This window comes from Sciurus carolinensis, chromosome 3 (genome assembly GCF_902686445.1).
Source record: "Sciurus carolinensis chromosome 3, mSciCar1.2, whole genome shotgun sequence".
Taxonomy (NCBI): Eukaryota; Metazoa; Chordata; class Mammalia; order Rodentia; family Sciuridae; genus Sciurus; species Sciurus carolinensis.
This window is the reverse complement of record NC_062215.1, coordinates 175,023,546-175,045,093: the sequence shown is the minus strand read 5'-3', so window position 1 is coordinate 175,045,093 and position 21,548 is coordinate 175,023,546. Positions and strand designations below refer to the sequence as shown.

The window sequence follows — 21,548 nt, the reverse complement described above, 5'->3', positions numbered from 1 at the left end:
CTCTACCTTTGTCTCAGTCCACTCTTTGGGCTTGGACTGGTAAGTGTGTTCCTTACAGGTTTACTAGAGAATGAGTGAGTGGATGGGGCTCCAGTCCTCTCTAAAGTGATACAGAAGTGTGAGCTAAATCCAATCGCCTATGGACAGAATTTCCCAGTTTGCTCTGGCCAGTTGACCTTTGGCTCCAAGTCAACGCTTTCCCATGTCCGTCATCATAATTATTAGTTAAGCATCAGCTCCACTGTCAGAGCATGACTCTGTTTTGAACCAGTGACTTGAGAACGTTGAGAGACAGCAGACTGTGTGTTCCTGTTCAGGCTGGAGTCAGATATTTAAAGACTCTAAGCTCTAAGAAGATTAAGTTTAGGCCATCTCCTACTTACCTCACTTCTTGTTCCCATTTAAAATTAAAAAACAAAACAAAATGAAAAACCTCTATGCCACAAAACAAATGTAAGACAGTCTAACAACGTGTTCATTTTTTCCCCAAAAGATTATTTAATTGCATATATATTGATCAAATTATTTTTTGATCAAATTACTTTAAGAAAAAAATGTAATTACTTTTCCTGGGCTCTGCTGTGCTGACTCTAGCCTATAAGCTTTGCCTGCGTATATGCATCTGACCCTCTTGTCCTCTGTTGACCCTGGAGTGTGACCCTCTCTCCTTCCTCCTGCTGCTGGCTGAGGTGTTGCTGGGTGACTGGACACAGTTCCCATGGAGCCCTGGTGATGGGAACAGCTGAGGCACCGATGCCCAGGCCCTCATGGTGATGCACTTATGGCCAGGCCATGGGACAAGCCTGAAGCCTGGAGAATAAAGGACCAGGACTGACACCACGGCATCCAGTCCTAGGTACTGTTTGCTAGAAGAGCAAGAAGCATCTCAAAAAATAGGCTGTTGCTGGCATCAAACAAATCCAGAGTCCTTTCTGACAATGAACAGCAAGTGCCATGGTAAGTATCCTGGAGCTGTGGAAGCCAGCAGGCTTCTGTGTACTAGGGACCTGTCCACGGGGCCACAAGAAGACAGCACATCCATCCAGTGCCACTTACATTGCGCTCGGACACATCTACCTTGCAGGGAGGGCTCTGCTGAAGTCTGTTCTTCTCCATGCTTGGGAGGGGTCCCGGGGACCTCTTCCCTATTCCTGTATCTGCACTTTATCTAAATGGCAAGGAGATGAAGGTCTTTTAGAAGCAGCTTTGTACACCTTTGAGTGGAGCGGAAACAACCGAGTGCCTGCTAAACGTACTGGATCCCAAGTTGAACTCTGTCTCTGCTGAATCACGGCCAGTGTTTAAGAAAGAAGCAAAAACCAAAGCAAAAGAAACCGGCTTGATAGACCTGGGTTTGAATTCCAGTCCTGAAACTTCCCCTTGATGTCTCTAAGCTTTGTTTTCTGTATCTGTAAAATGGGGGTCGTCACATTTACCTCACCCTAGAGTGTCAAGGACTAGGGTTGGGGATGTGAGAGGAGGGCTGAACCCAGGGCCTGGCACACAGGAGCTAAATACATTTTGCCATCTGCCCATCCAACAAATGTTTACTGGATGCCTACAGTGAACCAGGAACTATTCTGGGCACTAGGAATAGGGCAATCATCAGAACCAACCTCCTCATTCTTATTAAGTTTATGTGCTAATCAGGAGAAACAGACAATAAACAAATAAACATAATACACCACGTGGTTATGAGTTCCGTAGAGAAAAATCAGCCAGGGTCAGGGGTTGCCAGACTCCCCCAAGCAGAACCAATGATTTCATCTGAAACCAAGAGGCATTACTGATCAAACGCAGGGACTTTAAGGGGGTACTTTGGGTTTGCCTTGAAAAAGGTGATTTATGGACTGATTGGGAAACCAAAATCATATACACACAGGAAACTACTGGAGAACAATGAATTGCCTGGAAAAATGATGTGATACACTCCTGGTCACTGCTCCAGAGACTCCTGGGGGCGGACAGTGAGGGCAAGTCCCCCACCAGGCTTCTAATCCGGGAACTGAGGGAGGGATTTGCTTAGAGACCCATGACCTGTCCTTATTTTGGGGATGCTAATTCACTTCTAGCATAAGCAAAAAGCCTGGGACTCTTACAAAACTTCAGCCTTTGGGACATCAATCAGGGTTTTTGAGAGATGATGCCCAAGAGTGAGAGCTGTTGGCACCAGGTGGGAGGAACGAGACTTGATGGGAAACACTTTATCTTTGACCAACTCTTTGCCAAGCCCCAGCTCTGAGTAATGCCCCAGATCTTTAATGGTTAATTATCTCCCGGATGCAATTTTATTATAAATCACTAATTTGCTGATTTAGAAAACACAGAGCGCACGCACCAAAGGAACTGCCCAGATCTGTGCAAACAGATGGGAAATGCCCATCTCCAACAGGCTACCCCGGAGAGGCCCAGAGGAGCTAGAAATACCGCTTCTGTTAACACCCCCTATCTGGAAAGGATACAGACTTAGCAGTGCCGAGGAAGACACCAGCTGGGAGAGGGCATTAATACAGAGCGAGCAGAGAAGTGGCTATTGGTGGGTCTGCTGACCCACTGAATCCAACAGTCCCAGAAAATTCAAAGGCCAGAAAACAGCTTAGTGGAAAGATGAACTGGAAGCACAACTGTTAAAAATGGCTCTCAATGTTGGACAGTGTCCATCCACTCAGTATCTGAGTGTCCTCGTGTGTAAAGCGAGCATCAGACACACTTTTCTGATCTGAATGAGTGCCGGGCTCTCTGAGGTGGCTCCCTGGAGGGTGGGTCTGCCTCTTGGCGTGGTTGAGAGATGAGGGCAGCACATGGCCTCAGCACAGGCTCACGCACTGTGAGCCCGTCACATTGGCTGTTATTTACTATCCTAACAACCTGGAGATGAAGCGGGCTTCCTCTGTGCAAACGAGGAAGCCGGTGAGGGGCAGGGTCGGCATGTGAACCTGTCTGAGCCACAGTCCACGTTGTTCCCATGGCAGTGTTCGGCTTGGAAGGGCCCCAGCTTTGACTGGGAAGGAACGCGGGCCCTCGGAGTTCCTTACACTTGCTGAGGGCTGTGGAAAGTGGGAGTGTCTCATTTATGATGGATGTAAGGCGGAGACAAAGTCACAGAAACTTCTTTGCCTAAACTCTTTTCTTCCATCATCTCAGGCCAAAGTAGATTCCAGAGACACCCTGTGTGTGCAGAGAAAAGCCAGGGTTCAAGAGCAAAACCAAGTGAAAAATTGGTTCTTAGCAGGAGCATTGAGTGAGAGTGAGGAGAGATGCCGCTTGCCGTCGCTTGCCGCTTGCTGCCGACCAGCAGGACAAACGACACGTACTCTTCAGAGGTTCACGAAGCAGCTTCCGCTTTATTTGGATAACCCCCTCAATATATAAGCAGTCTCATGCATAAGCAATTGGAACCAGATATGTCCATCCAATCCTATTCAAGGTCAAGCGATCACGAGCTCAAGCACACATGTGAGATACAGCTGTCCACACGCTAGGCGGCTGGACTAATTATCATACAGCCGATGGTAAACGCTTCCTGTTTTTCTCAAGGCGCATTCAGCACGCCCTTTGGCTCTCTGCCAGTCGCTATCTTGGATGCATGTGGTGTAACCCTGGGCCCTGGGTCTCGCCCGCCACATCTCCCCGTTTGTTTATAAAAGAGACTGTGCCTGTCTTAGGTTGTCACGGCAGAGCAACATCCTTGCCTGTCATCGGACAATGAGGGTCTAGCCCTCATTTCCTGTCTTAGGTCGGTATGAGCTCCCCATGAATCTTACCCGTCTTTGACTATGGGTCCAGCATATTTAACCAGACTTGGGGGATGAGCCAGCATCAATTGCAATGAGAGCTTGGCGAATAATGGCTGTTTCTCTGCGCCGATGTGTACGCGTTTTGTATAAACACTGTATGCACCGAACAGATACAACACACAATAGACCTCCCACGGTCAAAACCCAAACCATTCTTTTCCCCATTGAACAGCGGACTGGAGAAATGTGGCCAATTGTTGTAAAAATAGGAGGATGTAGAACAGAAGAGTTGGTAAGGGGTACAGGATAGGGCCACGTCTTTACTATCCCCCATAGTTCACGCGAGTCTCCTCCATTAACTTGGTGAGAAATCGCCAGCACCGTCAGCGGGAGAAGCCTCCTCATCTTCTTCCTGTTTTGGGGTCTCTGTTGAGGCCTTGACCAATCTCTCCGGCACCCAAATTGACGATTGTGCATCCTGTGGGAAAACACAAACAGATCCTCGGGTCCAGATTAATACTGGATCCGGGCCTTTCCATTGTCCTGATAGAATGTCCTTCCAGAGCACTTGAGGTAGATGTTTTTTATTAGGCTCTGAATGACAGTCAGCAGTTGATCAGCCCTCAGAATCAAGATTTAAAAAATTTAAGATGAACAAGACAACAAATAATTTGTCTTTTGGGGATCTGTATGATGCCCCTATTCCCCCTTTTTGTTTATAAAGCATGTTTTTAAGCGTTAAATGGGCACGCTCAACAATGCTTTGTTTAGTAGGATTATAGGGAATTCCTGTGACATGTTGAATACCAAAGGTAGAAAGGGATACTTTTAACGCCTTAAGGATTGATTCTGCCACAGATTCAGTAAACAAGGATAAGACCTTGCTAGGGGCTTAATTCATGTGAACCCATAGAATAGGACCCTTTTGCCAAAACACTCCTGTGGGTAACTTATTTGTGGCCAAGACAATGAATGATAAAGGCTTAGCTAGGTCAATACGATCAAGATGAACCTTTTCCATAGCTGTTTGAACAAGCTTGAGAGCTGTTCGAGCCTTAGGGGTAAGCACCTGCTTAGAAAGGGGGTCAGAATCACCTTTAAGAATATCAAACAGGGGGCCCAAACTTGAGGTGGGTAAATGAAGGTAAGGTCTAATCCAATTAATATCACCCAAAAGTTTTTGAAAATCATTTAAAGTTCTAAGTTTGTCCACCCGAACGGCAATTTTTATGGGTTTAACCATAGTTGCATTTATGATAGATCCCAGGAACTTTTGGTGTCTGTCATTTGTACTTTATTAATGGCCCGCAACTGCATTATGTCGGGCAGTATCAGAACATAACTCCTGGTTAGCCAAAGTGCCTGTGAGGCAGCCCAAGTGCCTGAGCGGCTGGGTGTACCCATCAAGAGCTCAGTGGAAAGGAAGGTCTGGGAGGAATGTGAATACTGGAGTCATCAGCACAAAGGTGGTGCATGGACGTGGGATGGATGAGGTCACTTGGAGAAAGGAGACTGAGAAGAGGACAAAAGACCAATTTCTGAAGAAGGCTAGTAGTTAAAGAGCAGTCAGAGGGAGTGGGACCTGTCCAAGGACCAAAGAATCTCTGCATAACTAGGTGATCAAATAAACACATTTATCCAGTCAGGATAGGAAGAAAATTAGAGCAGATCAGAGAAGCACCCCCCCTTTTTTTTGTATGTTACTGGGGATTGAATTTAGGGATGTTCTACCACTGATCTATATCCCCAGCCCTTTTTATTTTGATAGGTTCTTATTAAGTTGCCCAGGCTGGCTTCAAACTTACGGTACTCCTGTCTCAGCCTCCCAAGAAGCTGAGATTATAGGCCTATGCCACTGCGACCAGCCCCAAGGAGAATATTTTTAAAAGGTTAAGTTAGGCATGGTGGTGCACACCTTGAAATCACAGCAACTTGGAGGCTGAGGCAGGAGGGTCACAAATCCGAGGCCAGGATGGGCGACTTTGCAAGAACATTTCAAAATAAATAGGGATTGGGGATGGAGCTTAGCAAGAGTCTTTATCTAGCATGTGCAAGGCCCTGGGTTCATTCCCCAGTATCAGGAGTGGATGGGGAGGCAGGTCCTTTACTTGCAGACCATTATGAGAAAGACCCGACTCCAGGATTAAGTTTAATTTCAGAAACCAAACTGGTTTCATTGTTCTGCATCCCACCTGCCTTCCACTCTGGAACTGAGTGCCACAGGGACACCACCTGGGCAGAGTTGCCTTCATTCTCCCTTCCATTTCCTTTACTGAATGTGTCCTAGCTACTATCCTGTCTTCATATATGACTTTATTCCACTCTGCTCTATTTCATTCTAGATTTCCTTGCTCCTTGGTTAGCTTGCAGTGCTGTGCATTTCCAAGGAAATCTTCTAGGGGAAAAAAAATCCATCAGGAAAGCAGATACAGTCTCATCATAATCTGATCCAAATGGCCCATTTACTTTATAGCTTGCACTATTTAAAGCTGCAACCTGAAGATTTAAATTCTGAATGGCACTGCCCAACAGGAACTAGAACTACTCCCTGAAGTTCAATCTATTATTCTAGAAAGAATAATAGATTGTAAAAACAAAGACTGTTGTAATTTATCGCCCCTCCCAGTCTACTCAAGTTTGGGGAGTGACATCATTGAGAGACTTGTTTTTTGAATATTTTGTGTATTAAGGGAAATGTAGGAGATAACTGTCTGAAATACAAGCAATATTAAGGAGCTTGAACAGGAAGGCTCATCTAATGAGAAGCTAGGAAATGAGATAATCTCTTTTACAGAATCATCTGATATTGAGGAAACAAGGAACTTAGAAAGGAGGGGACACAATGAAATTAACCAAGTGTTGCTATCCTTGGGGATCAATAACCTTCAGACTAGACCTATCAAGAAGGCAGCAGTAGACGAATGCATTAGGACCAATCTATCCAGGGTTTGTTTCTCCTAAGAGCAGATTTTTTTGTTGTTTCAAACTCACACGCTGCACCTAAACTAAAAAGTCAAAGCACTAAAGTAGGAACAAGTGCCATTCATGTACAATTTTCAAAGCTACCTACTTCTAAATACATAGTTGAAGACCAAAACACAAAATAACACAACACAAAGTCACAAAACCTCTCAAATTTAGCTCTTATTCAAGTATCTCCCAGGTAGATGTGAGAAATCCATTTCATGTGCCAGAAAATGAGGAGATGGAGTAACTGTCAGTATGATGACCTTGCCTGCTTATTCTAAAACCCCAGCACTCATGAAAGGCCTGATAATTTAGAAATTAAAATTGTACTTACCAAGTCATATGCATATATGCTTTAAATCTCTGCATTTTATTATTTTTAAATTAAATTTCAATTAAAAAAATATGAAAAAAGCGGTTAAAGGGGAAAAAAGGTACATTATCAGATCCTGTGGCTAAATGAAACAAAATCATCTCTACCTATTGTCCTTAACAGGATCAACAAGAAACAATAAGCAAAGTCTGTTTTTCAGAAAAGTTTCTTCCCTTGGATCATTAAAAGATCTTCTTCAGTAAGTGATAGCAATCCCCCTCAACCCCATTAAAAATTACAGAGAATTATGGGGATGTTGAGTATGGTTTGATTTTCCCATTATTTCCAAATGGATGAAAATTTATTTATTTTAAGGAGAAAAGATACATACTATTTATTAATGAGTACAGGGAAAAATAAGTAATATGGGAGCCACATGCAAGTCTGAACCTCTTTAAATGGTCTATAATGCATAAACAGCTGAAGTTTCTCACCAATATAAACGTTATGGATACTCATCCTACCACATCAAGTATTTAGCCCTTTGGATGTAGAATGTGCTTTCCATGGTGGGTAATTAGATCTATTTTAAAACCCAGGCTCAAAAACAAAACCAACAAGTCTTGTCCATTGGAGATTTTAATATATTTATTTGAAAACCAAGTTCTGTGAAAGAGCACACTAAATAGTCATACATCTTCTTTTCAACCAAAGACTTGGAGTCGAGGTTCTTCAGGTCAGCACAGAGGCAATGATACATGCATTGAATAGCAGATCTCAGAAGAACTTCCATTTAGGCATTTCCAATATGAGCCTGGAGAGTCGTCCTCAGATGAGCAAATGAGATCCTGGAAAGGGGAAGGGATGGTGGTAGAAGCTGGCATTATTCTTAAAAAAAAAATTTTTTTTTTTAAACTTCTAGCTGTTGAATCTAAAATCAGCCCCCAAACCTTCTACTGTGGTTCTAGTATGACAGTTTGTTCCAAGATAACAGTTTTAAAATTCCTAACACATGAAATATTCTTATCCTTTGAAAAAGTAAGAATAATTCAGTTTCCAGCTATATACCTCTAAGTCATTCTATAGGTAACTGCCTGAAAACACACCATCAGTGAGGATTATGAAAAGCTGCAGGGGCTACCCTGAGTCAACTCAATTCTGTGATGGAGAGAAGAGATCATCACATGTACTCTGTCACGTGGTATGTGGGTTAAGTTTAGGAAACCATCAAGCTGAAAGATAATTTTAAAAAGCAAGCTTAGGAGGCAGAGAAGTTAATATAAATCTCCTTTTTAATGCCCACTCTTCTGAAGCATGACTATTTTTCCTACTATAGCAGAGTATGAGCCTTAATATTTGGAGATTTCTATAAAGTCTTCCTTAATTGCTAGTCAATGTGTAACACTGACCATGCTATATTTGCAACCAGACCTTCAAATGTATTTTTAAATTTTGTCATTCTGTAATAAATGACACTATCCTTAAAGAGTAGAATAAGAATAGGTTAGTGGAATTAGAGAAACTTGATTACATGTCATTCATATAAATGTCTTCAAATACATGTTGATTATTAAAAATAAATGAAGGAATTAAGAATGATAATTTCATGCAGGTTATTCCAATCTTCCAGAACAAAAGACCCTCTTTGACACTGGCATAACCACATTTTTCGGCTGGACAAAGCTTTGGGGTACAGTGTAACTGACACCAAAGTTCCTATAAGTAGTAAGTCTCATGTAAATCAAATGTTTAATAGCTCCACCGAATAAACAGATATTAAAGTTTTAGTGCCAACATTATTGCCAAAAGAGTCAGAAAGAAGAATCAGTGAGAAGTCTTTACCTGTGCTGCTCAAAAGTGTGATCTATGGACCAATGTTGGCCCACAAACTATGACTGGTCCACAACAAGAAGTTTATACCAAAATGTACAGCAATTCCATCACTAAGCAAACTATGCAGTTCAGCTGGCTATTTTTTCAATAGTTTTTGTGGCTAAAAGAAGATACTGATGGGCTGGGGTTGTGGCTCAGTGGTAGAGGGCTTGCCTAGCAGGTGTGAAGCACTGGGTTCAATCCCCAGCACCACATATAAATAAATGAAATAAAGGTATTGTGTCCATCTGCAAACCCCTCCCCCTCCAAAAAAATGAGAAGTACTGAGTAGATTCACATTCTGGAACGACCTCTATATTTCCTTATGGACCTATAAAAATAGTGTGCAGACCAGCTGCTATGAATGACAGAGGTAGAATACTAGACAGTAGAATCAAAGAAAGAAAAAGGGAGTTTGTGGTTATGTATGCAGAAAGGGGCTGAAATGGGGGAAGTTTTCATATTGTTTAGGTCAACAAGGACTAAACACAAAAAAGGAAAAAGTGAAACAGTGTCCTTGCACAAAACATTTGTAAAGTCTTGACAAAGCGGTTTCCCCTCATAAGTATAATTTTGTCAAACGCTCACCTCTGGTTCTTAATCATCAATATATTCAAATGGTTCTGGGGGTTCTGGCTCTTGCTCCTCTTCCTCAATTTTTGGGCCATGTGCTGCCACAGGTTCCACTAGCTCTTCAATGTCCTCACTGGTGTCCTTCAGAATGATGATGCCTCCAATAGAGAGCTGTAAACACAGGAGTGAAGCAGCATAAGCTACACTCATATTTCAAGATGTTCCAGAGTCCAAACTTGGTAAATGTACCTTAAACGATTTGGAACGATACTAGGATAAAGGTAACCGTGACCTATAAGGAGTACTGGTAAGTATAACCCAGTGTCTCTGGATGGCATAACATATGCTTGCTGCACATGGGAACTGTATCCCAATTAACAACAGAACCTCCCAGCCACAGGGTCGACTCCTAGCAGAACACTTAATGTCCCAGTATATCATTCTAATGCCTTCCTAATCAAGAGAGTGTTCTTATAGGAATTGGAGCATCTGGGATCTACTTGGGGTGCTGGGGGAGTACAAATGTGGCAAACCACTTGGTCACTCTGGGTCATGGGCTGGAAGATGGCTATTCTCTCTCTTGCCATCTCCCATGTAGTAGAAACAGTCTGGAAAATAACAATTTTTAAATAACAATATTTATCACTTTTATAATAACATCCCCTGTGATTTCATTTCTGTTAAGGCCCTTTCTATGTATTATTTTCATTACCCAAAGATATATTACTTTTACAACCATTAGGCTATCCAGAGAAAAAGTGAAATAGAAACCTTAAAGTATTTCAAACTTTACCAGAGATAAAGTTTTGAAAAATTCTGTAGAATTACTTTTTAGTGCTTTAAACTTTCATTAAAGATGCATAATTATTTTTAAAACAGCATTGGGAAGAGATTTAGTTTGTATGCTTATGAAGTAGTCAATATTCTGTAAATAAATGTAATGAATACTATGCTTTATGTTGGAAATTTCACTTCATTGTTGAATACACTGTTACCATCTTTCCAGGTCAGAAAATACCTTTAAAAATCACTTTTAATGACAAGGAAAAAAAGAAAGAAAGGAAAGAAAAGATATTCTTGGACCAGGTAGCATTGTTATTACCTAGGAGGTTGCTAAAAAGGCAGAAAAGGTGGCCCCACTCTGGATGATCAGAATTAGTATTTTAACAAGATCCCCAGTTGATACTGAACACACTGAAATTTGAGAAAGATCCTAGTTTAATCTACACTATTTGTGAGATGTACACATTTTGGACAAAGAATCTATAAATGAAAAGCCAAAATTTTCTCCAGCCATTACAGATATCACAGACATCCAGGTGTTTTCATATAAACCTACAAATCCCTGTAACGTAAGCCAAGGAAAAACCAAATAGGAAACAAAAAGAAAGTAGGCTGTCGCAGTGATTCTATTAAGCCCCTCTCAATGTATTAGCAAAAGATAAATTCAAACACCCAACTATTACCCATCTCTGATGTGCTCATCTTATTCCATTTGCTTGCCTGTATCAAAGGAAATGGAAAGCTGCTCTCTGTAATTAAATCGGTCAACAGTGGCAAGGCACATCTGGAAAAAGCATATTTCTACCAAAGCACATTACTGGGAAGGAAAAGAAGCATGAGCACATTTGTCAAATGATTCACATATGTATGAGCATCTCTGCAGCTGAACCTAATCTGATTTTTACTCACCAGGACCCTGCACTGCCATGCTATAAAACTGATTGTGCCTTCATGAATCCCTAAACTACTTCCCTTCTCCCCAAACACACATCTACACACATTAATCTAATCTACAACTTTCTCCCTTAGAGAAGTTTGCTTTCCTTGCCAGGCCCAGTGGCGCATGCCAGTAATGCCAGCAGCTTAGGAGGCTGAGGCAGGAGGATCATGAGTTAAAAGGTCAACCTCAGCAGTGTAGTGGGGCCCTAAGCAACTCAGCTCTAAATAAAATATAAAAAATGGCTGGGGGCTAGGGAGATAGCTCAGTCAGTAGAATGTTTGCCTTGCAAGCACAAGGTCCTGGGTTCAATCCCCAGCACCATGAAAAAAAAAAACAAAAACAACAAAAGAAAACAAAACAAAAAATGGCTGGGGATGTGCCCCTGGATTCAATCCCTGGGACAAAAAAAAAAGGGGGGGGGGTGCTGGGATGTAGCTCAGGGGTAGGGACTTGTCCTAGCATGGGTAGGTTCAATCCCTTATACTACCAAAAAAGACAAAAGTTTGTTTTTCTTGAAAACAATCCTCCTGTTTGAATCCTCAGTCTAAAACTGTACGTGAATCTCCTAATGGACCCAATGGAGATAAATCTTCTATTAAACAGAAGAAAACACCCATGTTCATAAGAAAACTTTCTATTTTTTGGAAATAATGTAGCCTCCAGGTTATTACTACTAATTCAGGCTTGCTAGGAATGAAATAATCTGACTCAAATCCTGCAATATAATCAACATATTATACTGTTGAGATTTATTAACACTCTATATATTGCTAAGAAAGTTCACTGTCTTTAAGCAGAAAACAAGATATTCTGTTCTCTGGGAACACAAATGACAGTAAAAGACACAGGCCAGGAAACACTTCCTGCTGCCAAGGGTTCCACTCTTGCTTTAAGATGCAGAGGGAGCAGAGTAGGAATGCTACTCTGTTTTCAAAATGATAGCTGCCTATTTCTTTTTTTAAATTATTTTATTGTAAACAAATGGGATACATGTTGAATAGCTGCCTATTTCAAATGAACCTCCTGAGAAGGGTCTGAGGAACCTGTCACTGAGTGTGGGGGGTGAGTCACTGGGTACCCCTTTCTTCATTGTTCTTACAATGAACTTTTTTAAAACTGAGATATGATTCACACAACATAAAATTCACTTTCAAAGTGTTCAACTCAGTACAGTCATGGACTTGCATGACCACTTCCACTATCTAATTCACAAAACCCCAAAACCACGTACCAGAAACCCTGCACCCGTTAGCAGCCACCCTTCATTTTCTTCTCCTAGACCCTGGCAACCACTTATTCCTCTCTACAGATCTGCCTATTCTGAACATTTCTTTTCTTTTTCTTTTTTTAAAAATATTTTTAGTTGTACATGGACACAATATCTCTATTTATTTATTTTTATGTGGTGCTGAGGATTGAACACGGGGCCTCATGCGTGCAAGGCAAGTGCTCTACCTAGCTCCAGCCCTGAACATTTCTTATAAAAAGAATCATACAATATGTGGACTTGACCTTTGATGTTTGGTTTCTTTCACTTAGCATGTTTTCCACGTTTACATACACCATAGCATGTATCAGTATGTTTTTCTTTTTTAATGGCTGAATAATATTCTAGTCATATATCACATTATTCATTTATCAGTTGATGAACAATTGAGCTGTTTTTATTTTTTGGTTACTATCAAAGTGTTGACATAAACATTATTGTATACATTTTAGTATGGATGTACTTTTCTATTTCTTGCATATTTTTTAAATTGGGGCATTAATAGAGTTTTTATTTCACTTGGGTATATTCCTAGGAATGAACTGCTGGGTCATATGTAAGATCACTTTTACTTTTTGAGAAATTGCCAAACTGTTTTCCACAGTGGATATAACAGTTAAAATTCCCATATGCCTGCAAACAACTGTTACTGCCTACCTTTTTTTTTTTTTTAAATGGGTATGATGTGGTATTTTCATTGTGGTTTTGATTTGCATTTCTATAATGACTAGTGATGTTGAACATCTTTTTACTTACTTATTGGACACTTGTGCACTTTGCAGCAGATAAGTTTTTAATTGAAGGGCTGATGATGCAGATCAGTGTAGTTCGCTTAACATGTGCAAGGCTCTAGATTTATCCACAGGTCCACACATGCACAGTTTTTAATATGATGAAGTTAAATTCATTCTTTTTTTCCCTCTTTTCTTTGATTTGCTTGTGCCTTAGGTACACACAGGTCAATCAATCATACCTCATCTAAAAATCTGAACTACTCCTAAATCTGACTAAGTGATACAAGTGGGAAATTCCATACTTGATCACATGTGATAGGTTGCAGTCCAGGAGTGCTTAAAATATTGTCTAAAAATTACCTTTAGGCTATAGGTATAAGGTGTATATGGAAAAAAAAATTTGTTTAGATTTGAGTCTCATCTCCAAGATATTTCATTATGTATATCCTAATATTACAAAATCCAAAACACTCTTTCCAAGATTTTGGAAAGGGATAGAGAACCTGTGTCTAAAGTCATGAAAATTCTTTTTTTCCCTTAAAGGTTTTATACTTTTAGCTCTTTGTTTCATTTAGTTAATTTTTGTGTATGATATGAGGGGTTCAACTTCTTTCTTTCACATGTGGTTAGAAAATTGTCCCAGTATCATTTCTTGGGGGAAAAAAACCCTTTCCTTATTGAATGATCTTACTATTCTTGTCAAAATAAACTAACCAACCAATGAACCATAAATGCATGAGTTTATTTCTGGATCCTCAATTAAATTCTATTGCTTTATATGTCTATTCTCATACCTATTACACATGTCTTGAGTACTGTTCTTTTGTAGAAAGGTTTAAAACTGGGAAATGTAATTCTTCCAATATTGTTCTTTTTCAAGATTCCTTGGCTATTCTGGATCTCTTATATTTCCATATGAATTTTAGAATTAGCTGGTCCATTTCTGTAAAAATGATAGCTGAGAATTTGACTAGGATGTATTGAATCTATAGGTCAAACTGAGAATTCTCCCTTACCCCCAGTACTGGCATGGAACCCAGGGGTGCTTTAGCGTGAGTTACATTCCCAGTCCTTTTTATTTTGAGACAAGGTCTCACTATGTTGCTGAGGCTGGCCTTGAACTTGCAACCCTCCTGCTTCAGTCTCTGGAATCACTGGGCATACAGGCATGGGTCACCACACCTGGAAAACTGACTACTGATATCCTTTAATTAATGAGTATGGGTGATCAGTCTATAATTTTCTTTGTGTGGTTTTATTATCAAGGTATAACAGCCTCACAAAATAAGTTCCTATTCTATTTTTTAAAACAGTTTGTGAAAGATTGGAATTTTTTTTTTGTTTGTTTTTAAACACTTGGTAGACTTCACCGGTGAGCTCTCTGTCTTTGAACTTTTCTGATTTCTTTCTTTCTTTTTTTTTTTTTTTTGTGGTACTGGGGATCGAACTCAGGCCCTTGTACTTGCAAGGCAAGCACTCTACCAGCTGAGCTATCTCCCCAGTTCTGATTTCTATTAACATCTTTGTTATAGGTATACTCAGATTTTCCATTTATTCTTGAGTCATTTTTTGTAGTTTGTCTCTCTCTAGAGGAATTTGAGAATTTCATCTAGGCTATCAAATTTGTTGATATGCAGTTGCTCCTTTGTTATGACTCTTTTTTTCTCCTATCTGATTAAAAGACTTCTACACAGAACAGTGATTATAAATAAATTGGTCACCACACCTCGCTTCTCATTCTTTTAAATATTTTTTTCCTTATAATTCTAACTTCTTTACTTTTCAAAATGAAGTCTTACTCTGTTGCCCAGGTTGGCCAAGTGATCCTCCTGCCTCAACCTTCAGAGTAGGTGCAGCTACAGGTGTGAACCACTGCACCAGCTCCTTATAGTCTTTTTATTTCTGTAGGGCTGGTTGTAATGTCCCTTTTCCTTCCTGGTTGTAGTGAAAAAAAAAAAACAAAAACAACTTTTTGTTTTAATTTCTGCTCTAATATTTATCTCATCATCTTCCTTCTGCTGGATTTTGGTTTAAATACTAGTTCTTTTTCTAGTTTCTTAAGGGGGAAGGTTATTTCTTTTGAGATCCATCACCTTTCTCCTTTCTCCTTCTTTTTCTTTTTTTGGTAGTGGGGACTGAACCTGGGGCACCGAGTCTCAGCTCCAGCCCCAGCCCCCTTTTTTGTGCTTTGAAACAGGGTCCTGCTAACTTGCTGAGGCTGGCCTGGAACTTACGATCCTCTTGCCCCAGCCTCCTGAGTCTCTGGGATTACAGGCGGGTGCCACCACACCTCCCTTCTCATTTCTTTTAATTAAGAAAAAACTTTTTTTTCCTTTTCAGACAGGGTCTTACTATGTTGCTCAGGCTAGCCTAGAACTCCTGAGTTCAAGTGATCTTCCTGCCTCAATCTCTTGAGTAGCTGGGCAAAATCTTTCTATTCACTGTGTATTATTATTACTATTTTGGACTTCCTTGAACTTGCCATCCTCTGTCCTCAGTCTCCCAAGCTGCTGGGATTGCATAATGCCTGTCTCATTGTTATTTTACTTTATATTTCTGAGTAATTTTCTTAGAGTCGTAAGATTAAAATTACCATCTCTAGTATAACTAAAACCAATTTAAAGTTAACAGTATACAAAAACTTTTTGCTCCTAGTCATGTTCCCCTATTCCTTGTGTTATTATTATAGTGAAAATTACACCTTTACATATTGTTTACACTTTACCACCAATTTGTTTATAATCACTGTTCTGTGTAGAAGTCTTTTAAATCAGAAAGAAGAAAAAAAAAGTTATAACAGAAAAATGCATTTATACCATCTCTCATATCTACCTATTTAGTTATATTTACTAGTTTTCTATTTTTTCACGTGGATATCAGTTATTGTCTAATGTCCTTTCAAACCAGCTCAAAGGGTTCCCTTTATTCATATAAAGAGTACTGCCTACAACAAATTTTGTTTTTGTTCATCTGAGGATATCTTAATTTCTTAATTTTTGAAGGATAGTTTTCCTGTATATGTAATTCTTGGCTGAATCTTTTTCTTTCAGTACTTTGATATGTCATGCCAGGCTCTTCTGGTTGTTATGGTTTCTGATGATAAATCAGTTGCTTCTCTCTTGCTGCTTTAAAGATTCTATGGTTTTCAACAGTTTGGTTATGATGTGTGTAGGTGTGGATCTCTTGAGTTTATCATTTAGAACTGATTGAGATGAATGAGAAAACTAGATTTTCATCAAAATGGGGATGCTCTCAGATATTTCTTCAAATATTCTTGTGCCCTTTTCTCCATCTTCTCTTTCTTGACTTCCAATTAAGTGTGTTAGTATGCTTCATAGTGTTCCATAGGCCTCTGAGGCTCTGTTAATTTTGCTTTGTTTTTAATTTTAGGTCATTCTTCAGAAGAGATAATCTCAACTGACCTGTCTTTGAGCTTGTCATTCTTTATTCTGCATACTCAAATCTTCTGTTGAGCCTCTCTAGGAAATTTCTCATTATAGTTATTCCATTTCGTTCTAAAATTTCCACTTGGTTATTTTTATAATTTCTACTTCTTCAATGACATTATTTGTAAAACATCGTTCTTATATTTTCTTTTACTTCTTTAGACATAGTTCCTTCAGTTTTTTTTTTAACACATTTAAAATAGTTGGTTTCTTCTACTTATGTCTAGGCTTCTTTAGGGGCAGGTTTTATTTACCGTCGTTACTGTGCTATATTTGTTTCTTTCCATTTTTTATAAATTTTTGTTAAACACCAAACATTTAAAATAACATAGCAACTCAAGAAAACAGTATGTCTGGTTCTATAATCTATGTTCCTAATTATTATGTTATATTAGGAACTTCTATAGCACAAGTCAGTGGTAGAAGAGAGGAAGAATTTGTAGGGTTACACGGGGGGGGGGGGGGGGGGGGGAATAAATTTCCTCCCAAATGTATATGAAATGGGGGAAAATGTCCTTTCTTTTGCTAAAAGGAAGTTTTTTAGTACTAGTAAACTTGCTTTCCCGGCTCCATAACTCGGGTTTCAAGCAGATGATATCTGTTTCTTGATTGTTCACTGTCTGGCGCCTACCATCCACCATTTGCCTGCTGCTTGCCTGTCCATCACCTGCCTTTCACCTACCCATCACCCACCACCCGAGGTTCACCTCCCCATCATCTGACAGCAGTCAGCAGACTGACCACAGACCACCAGTGAAGCACCAGCTGCCTGCTGTTGCCTGGAAGTTCACTGTCACAGTACCTGCAGGTTGGTTACACGTGGCTGCCGCCATTTTGAGACAACAGCCAGGACTTTTAGGAACCCTGGCCGAACTGACTGAGCCCTGACTCCAGGATCCCTCAGCCCGACCTATCACTCCCTGCCTCCAGGGCCCTAACATTGACTGACTGCTCCCTGCCACCACGATCCCCAGACCGACTGACTGAGTCCTACCTCCAGGACCCCCAGACCGACTGGTTGCACCCCATCTCCAGGACCTCCAGCTGACCATGCCCACACCCCGAGCTGCAGCTCCCCATTTGCCAACACATTTGGAAGCCAGAGTGGCCATCTTGGATAATCCTGGAAGCTGTATCTCCCTCCCATCTTTAGGTGGGGCAAATCCTATTCTGAGACGCCTGCTGGAGAAAAGGTTTTCAAAACCTATAGGGTCACTATAAGCCTATAAGCTGCAATACCCCAGATCTGCACTGCTAGAGGGGAAGATACATGAACAACATGAAAAAACTGATCCAAACAAATCTAGATTCTATATTAATAGAATCCAGTGACAGTATGATAGAAGAAATGTCAGAAAAGGACTTCAGATGATACGTGATTAAGATGATTCATGAAGCAAAGGATGAGATAAGAGAGCAAATGCAGGCAATGAATGATCATACCAATAAGCAGTTGAAAGAGCAACTGCAGGACACAAAAGATCATTTCAACAAAGAGAGATTCTCAAAAGAAAAAAAACAAAAACAAACAAATCCTTGAAATGAAGGAAACAATAAACCAAATAAAAACTCAGTGGAAAGCATCACCAACAGACTACATCACTTGGAAGACAGAACCTCAGACAATGAAGACAAAATATTTAATTTTGAAAATAAAGTTGCCCAAACAGAGAAGATGGTAAGAAATCATGAACGAAAACTGCAAGAACTTTGGGACATCATGAAAAGACAAAATTTAAGAATTATTGGGATTGAGGAAGGCACAGAGATACAAATCAAAGGAATGAACAACCTATTCAATGAAATAATATGAGAAAATTTCCCAGGTCTGAAGAATGAAATGGAAAATCAAATACAAGAGGCTTACAGAACACCAAATGCATAAAATCACAATAGATCCACACCAAGGCACATTATAATGAAAATGCCTAACATTCAAAATAAAGATAGGATTTTGAAGGCCGCGAGAGAAAAGCAGCAGATTACATATAGGGGGAGACCAAAATGGATAGCAGCCAACTTCTCAACCCAGACTCTAAAAGCTAAAAGGGCCTGGAACAACATATTTCAAGCTCTGAAAGAACATGGTTGCCAACCAAGAATCTTATACCTAGCAAAACTAACCTTCAGATTTTAAGAAAAAAGAAAATCCTTCTATGATAAACAAAAGTTAAAAGAAAAAAAAAAAAAAGTTAAAAGAATTTACAAATAGAAAGCCTGCACTACAGAATATTCTCAACAAAATACTCCATGAGGAGGAAATGAAAAACAACAATGTAGGTCAGCAAAGGGAGGAACTATCTTAAAGGAAAATCCATTTAAAGGGGAAACCAAGCCAAGTTAAAAACCAAAAATAAGCCCAAATGACTGGGAATACAAATCATATCTCAATAATAACCCTAAACATTAATGGCCTAAACTCATCAATCAAAAGACATAGACTGGCAGAATGGATTACAAAGAAAGACCCAACAATATGCTGCCTTCAAGAGACTCATCTCATAGAAAAAGACATCCATGGACTAAAGGTGAAAGGACTGGAAAAAACCTAGCGCACAAATGGACTCAGTAAAAAAGTGGGGGTTTTCCATCCTTATTTCAGATAAAGTGGACTTTAAGCCAAAGTTAGTCAGAAGAGATAAAGAAGGACATTTCATATATCAGGAAGACCTAACAATCGTAAATATTTATGACCCAAACAATGGTGCATCCATGTACATCAAACAAATCCTTCTCAATTTCAGGAATCAAATAGACCACAATACAATAATTCTGGGTGACTTTAACACACCACTGTCACCACTGGATAGATCTTCCAAACAAAAACTAAACAAAGAAACCATAGAACTCAATAACACAATCAATAACCTAGACTTAACAGACATATATAGACTTTCGAATCCATCAACGAGCGGATTCACTTTCTTAGCAGCACATGAATCCTTCTTGAAAACAGACCAGATGTTATGCCACAAAGGAGCCCTTAGTAAATACAAAAAAAATAGAGATACTACCTTGTGTTCTATCAGATCATAATGAATTGAAATTAGAAATCAATGACAAAATAAAAAAACAAATTACTCCAACACCTGGAGACTAAATAATATGCTACTGAATGAAACACGGATAACAGAAAATATCAGGGAGGAGATAAAAAAATTCTTAGCAGTAAACTTGCATTCTCTTTCAACGTTCTGTTGTCCTAGAGATAATATTCCACTGACTTCTCCAGCTAATAGCCATTGATAACTTACTGGTTTGAAAGGCTGGTATCTACAGGTCTCTGGCATGGTTAGGACTTTCAGCTGGGCAGGCATCACTCGAGCTGGATTATCCAATAACTGGAAGTTTGGCTCAGGTTCTTTTTTCTTCTCTTTTTCTTCTTTTTTCTCTGCCTCATCCTAAGAGGGGGAGAGGGTAAAGCAGTTCAACAGAGGCTTACTTCTGTTCCACATCACTGAGTAATGTTTACTGATCAACTATAAGGGGCAAAAGGTAGTGGCAGACATAATGAAAATAAAACTAAAATGACACCAGATTCAGATGAGGGAGGGGGAAACTCTGCTTGGGGGTGAGAATGGTTATTTAACTTGGGTTAAGAGGGTCTATTTATTTATTTATTTTTTGGGTACCAGGGATTGAACTCAGGGCACTTGATCACTGAGTCACATCCCCAGCTCTTCTTTGTATTTTATTTAGAGACAGGGTCTCACAGAGTTGCTTAGCGCCTCACTTTTGCTGAGGTTGGCTTTAAACTCACGATCTACCTGCCTCAGCCTCCTGAGTCCTTGGAATTACAGGCATGTGTCACCAGGACTGGTGAGAGGGTCTATGTAATATTTAAACACATGATAACTGTTTGTCTGAAAGGGCCTTTTTGTCTCCTACTGGTCTCATTTTCTGCTGAATAATTCTACTCTTTTCTTCAAAACCTATTTTAATTGTCATTTTCTCTAGGAACTCTTTCCTGATTTGTATGCATACCATCTTTCTAAAAATAGGTAAGGTTTCTAGAGTTTTGTAAGTAAGAGTATATAATTCTATATGCTGAAAACAGGATGATTATTTGAAAGAAGTTAAGAGTGAAGTAATAATGTTCAACTAAGGAAAAATCTGGACCACAGATGACCACCTACCACTTCCATTTTCTCCTCTTCCTTTTTTTCCTTCTCTTTTTCCTTCTTTTTAGCTTTGGCAGTGATAGATAATACAGCAGTGGAAACCTAGAGAAAGTGAACAGGGTAAATTGTTGTAATCTTCCCTACATACAAACATATAAGCCCAAAGAGAACTCTCCTATAATAATTTCCTATTACCTGGTGGCAAGTATTAAAAAGAACAAAATACGAGAGAATAAATGGGAAAAGCAAGGAGGACATTTATTAGCATAACTTACTAGGATTGTCACCAGGTGACTCATTAGTTCCTGGAGGTGATATCCAACATAATTCTATTTTTTTCTTATCTATTTTATCCTGGATATGAATTTGCTATTATGTATTTCTGAAAGAGATCTGGATTGTTCTTGCCTTAAAGGGAGAATACTGGAAAACATAAAAATTTCCTCTAGTCCAGCTTTTTTTAGACCCAAAATGTGGGGGTGCAGGGAGATATGAGATAGTTGATGAAACAAAACGTCATCCAAAGACTATTCACCACTGTCACCCTCAAATGTGTGAATTACAGTTATTCCTACTTACATCCTACTTACATACAAAATTTATGGCAAATAATCAACAAGTGGCTAATCTGGAAACATTATTCTGAAACAAAGAAGGACTTTCATATATACAAGGTGCCATGAAAGGATAATTTTGCTCTGTAAAACTTGATGGGCAAATGCAACTCACTAAATACACTGTTATTTAACATGTTATCAATGAGTGTCTGCATACACCATTGGTAAAAAGTATAAA

The 21,548-nt window shown here is 39.6% G+C and overlaps 1 protein-coding gene across 1 annotated transcript in view; it reads right to left on the bottom strand.

Annotated features, from left to right (window-relative positions):
• Positions 1-7,638: 7,638 nt before the first annotated feature.
• The window catches only part of Psmd1 (proteasome 26S subunit, non-ATPase 1), a 96,756-nt gene continuing 82,846 nt past the window's right edge, over positions 7,639-21,548 (bottom strand). The window contains exons 22-25 of the mRNA XM_047544203.1: positions 20,769-20,855; positions 19,887-20,033; positions 9,478-9,633; positions 7,639-7,865 (exon numbers count right to left, since the gene is read on the bottom strand). Of these exons, the coding sequence (XP_047400159.1) occupies positions 9,487-9,633; positions 19,887-20,033; positions 20,769-20,855 (381 nt within the window). The 3' untranslated portion in view covers positions 7,639-7,865; positions 9,478-9,486. The remainder of the gene's footprint in view (positions 7,866-9,477; positions 9,634-19,886; positions 20,034-20,768; positions 20,856-21,548) is intronic.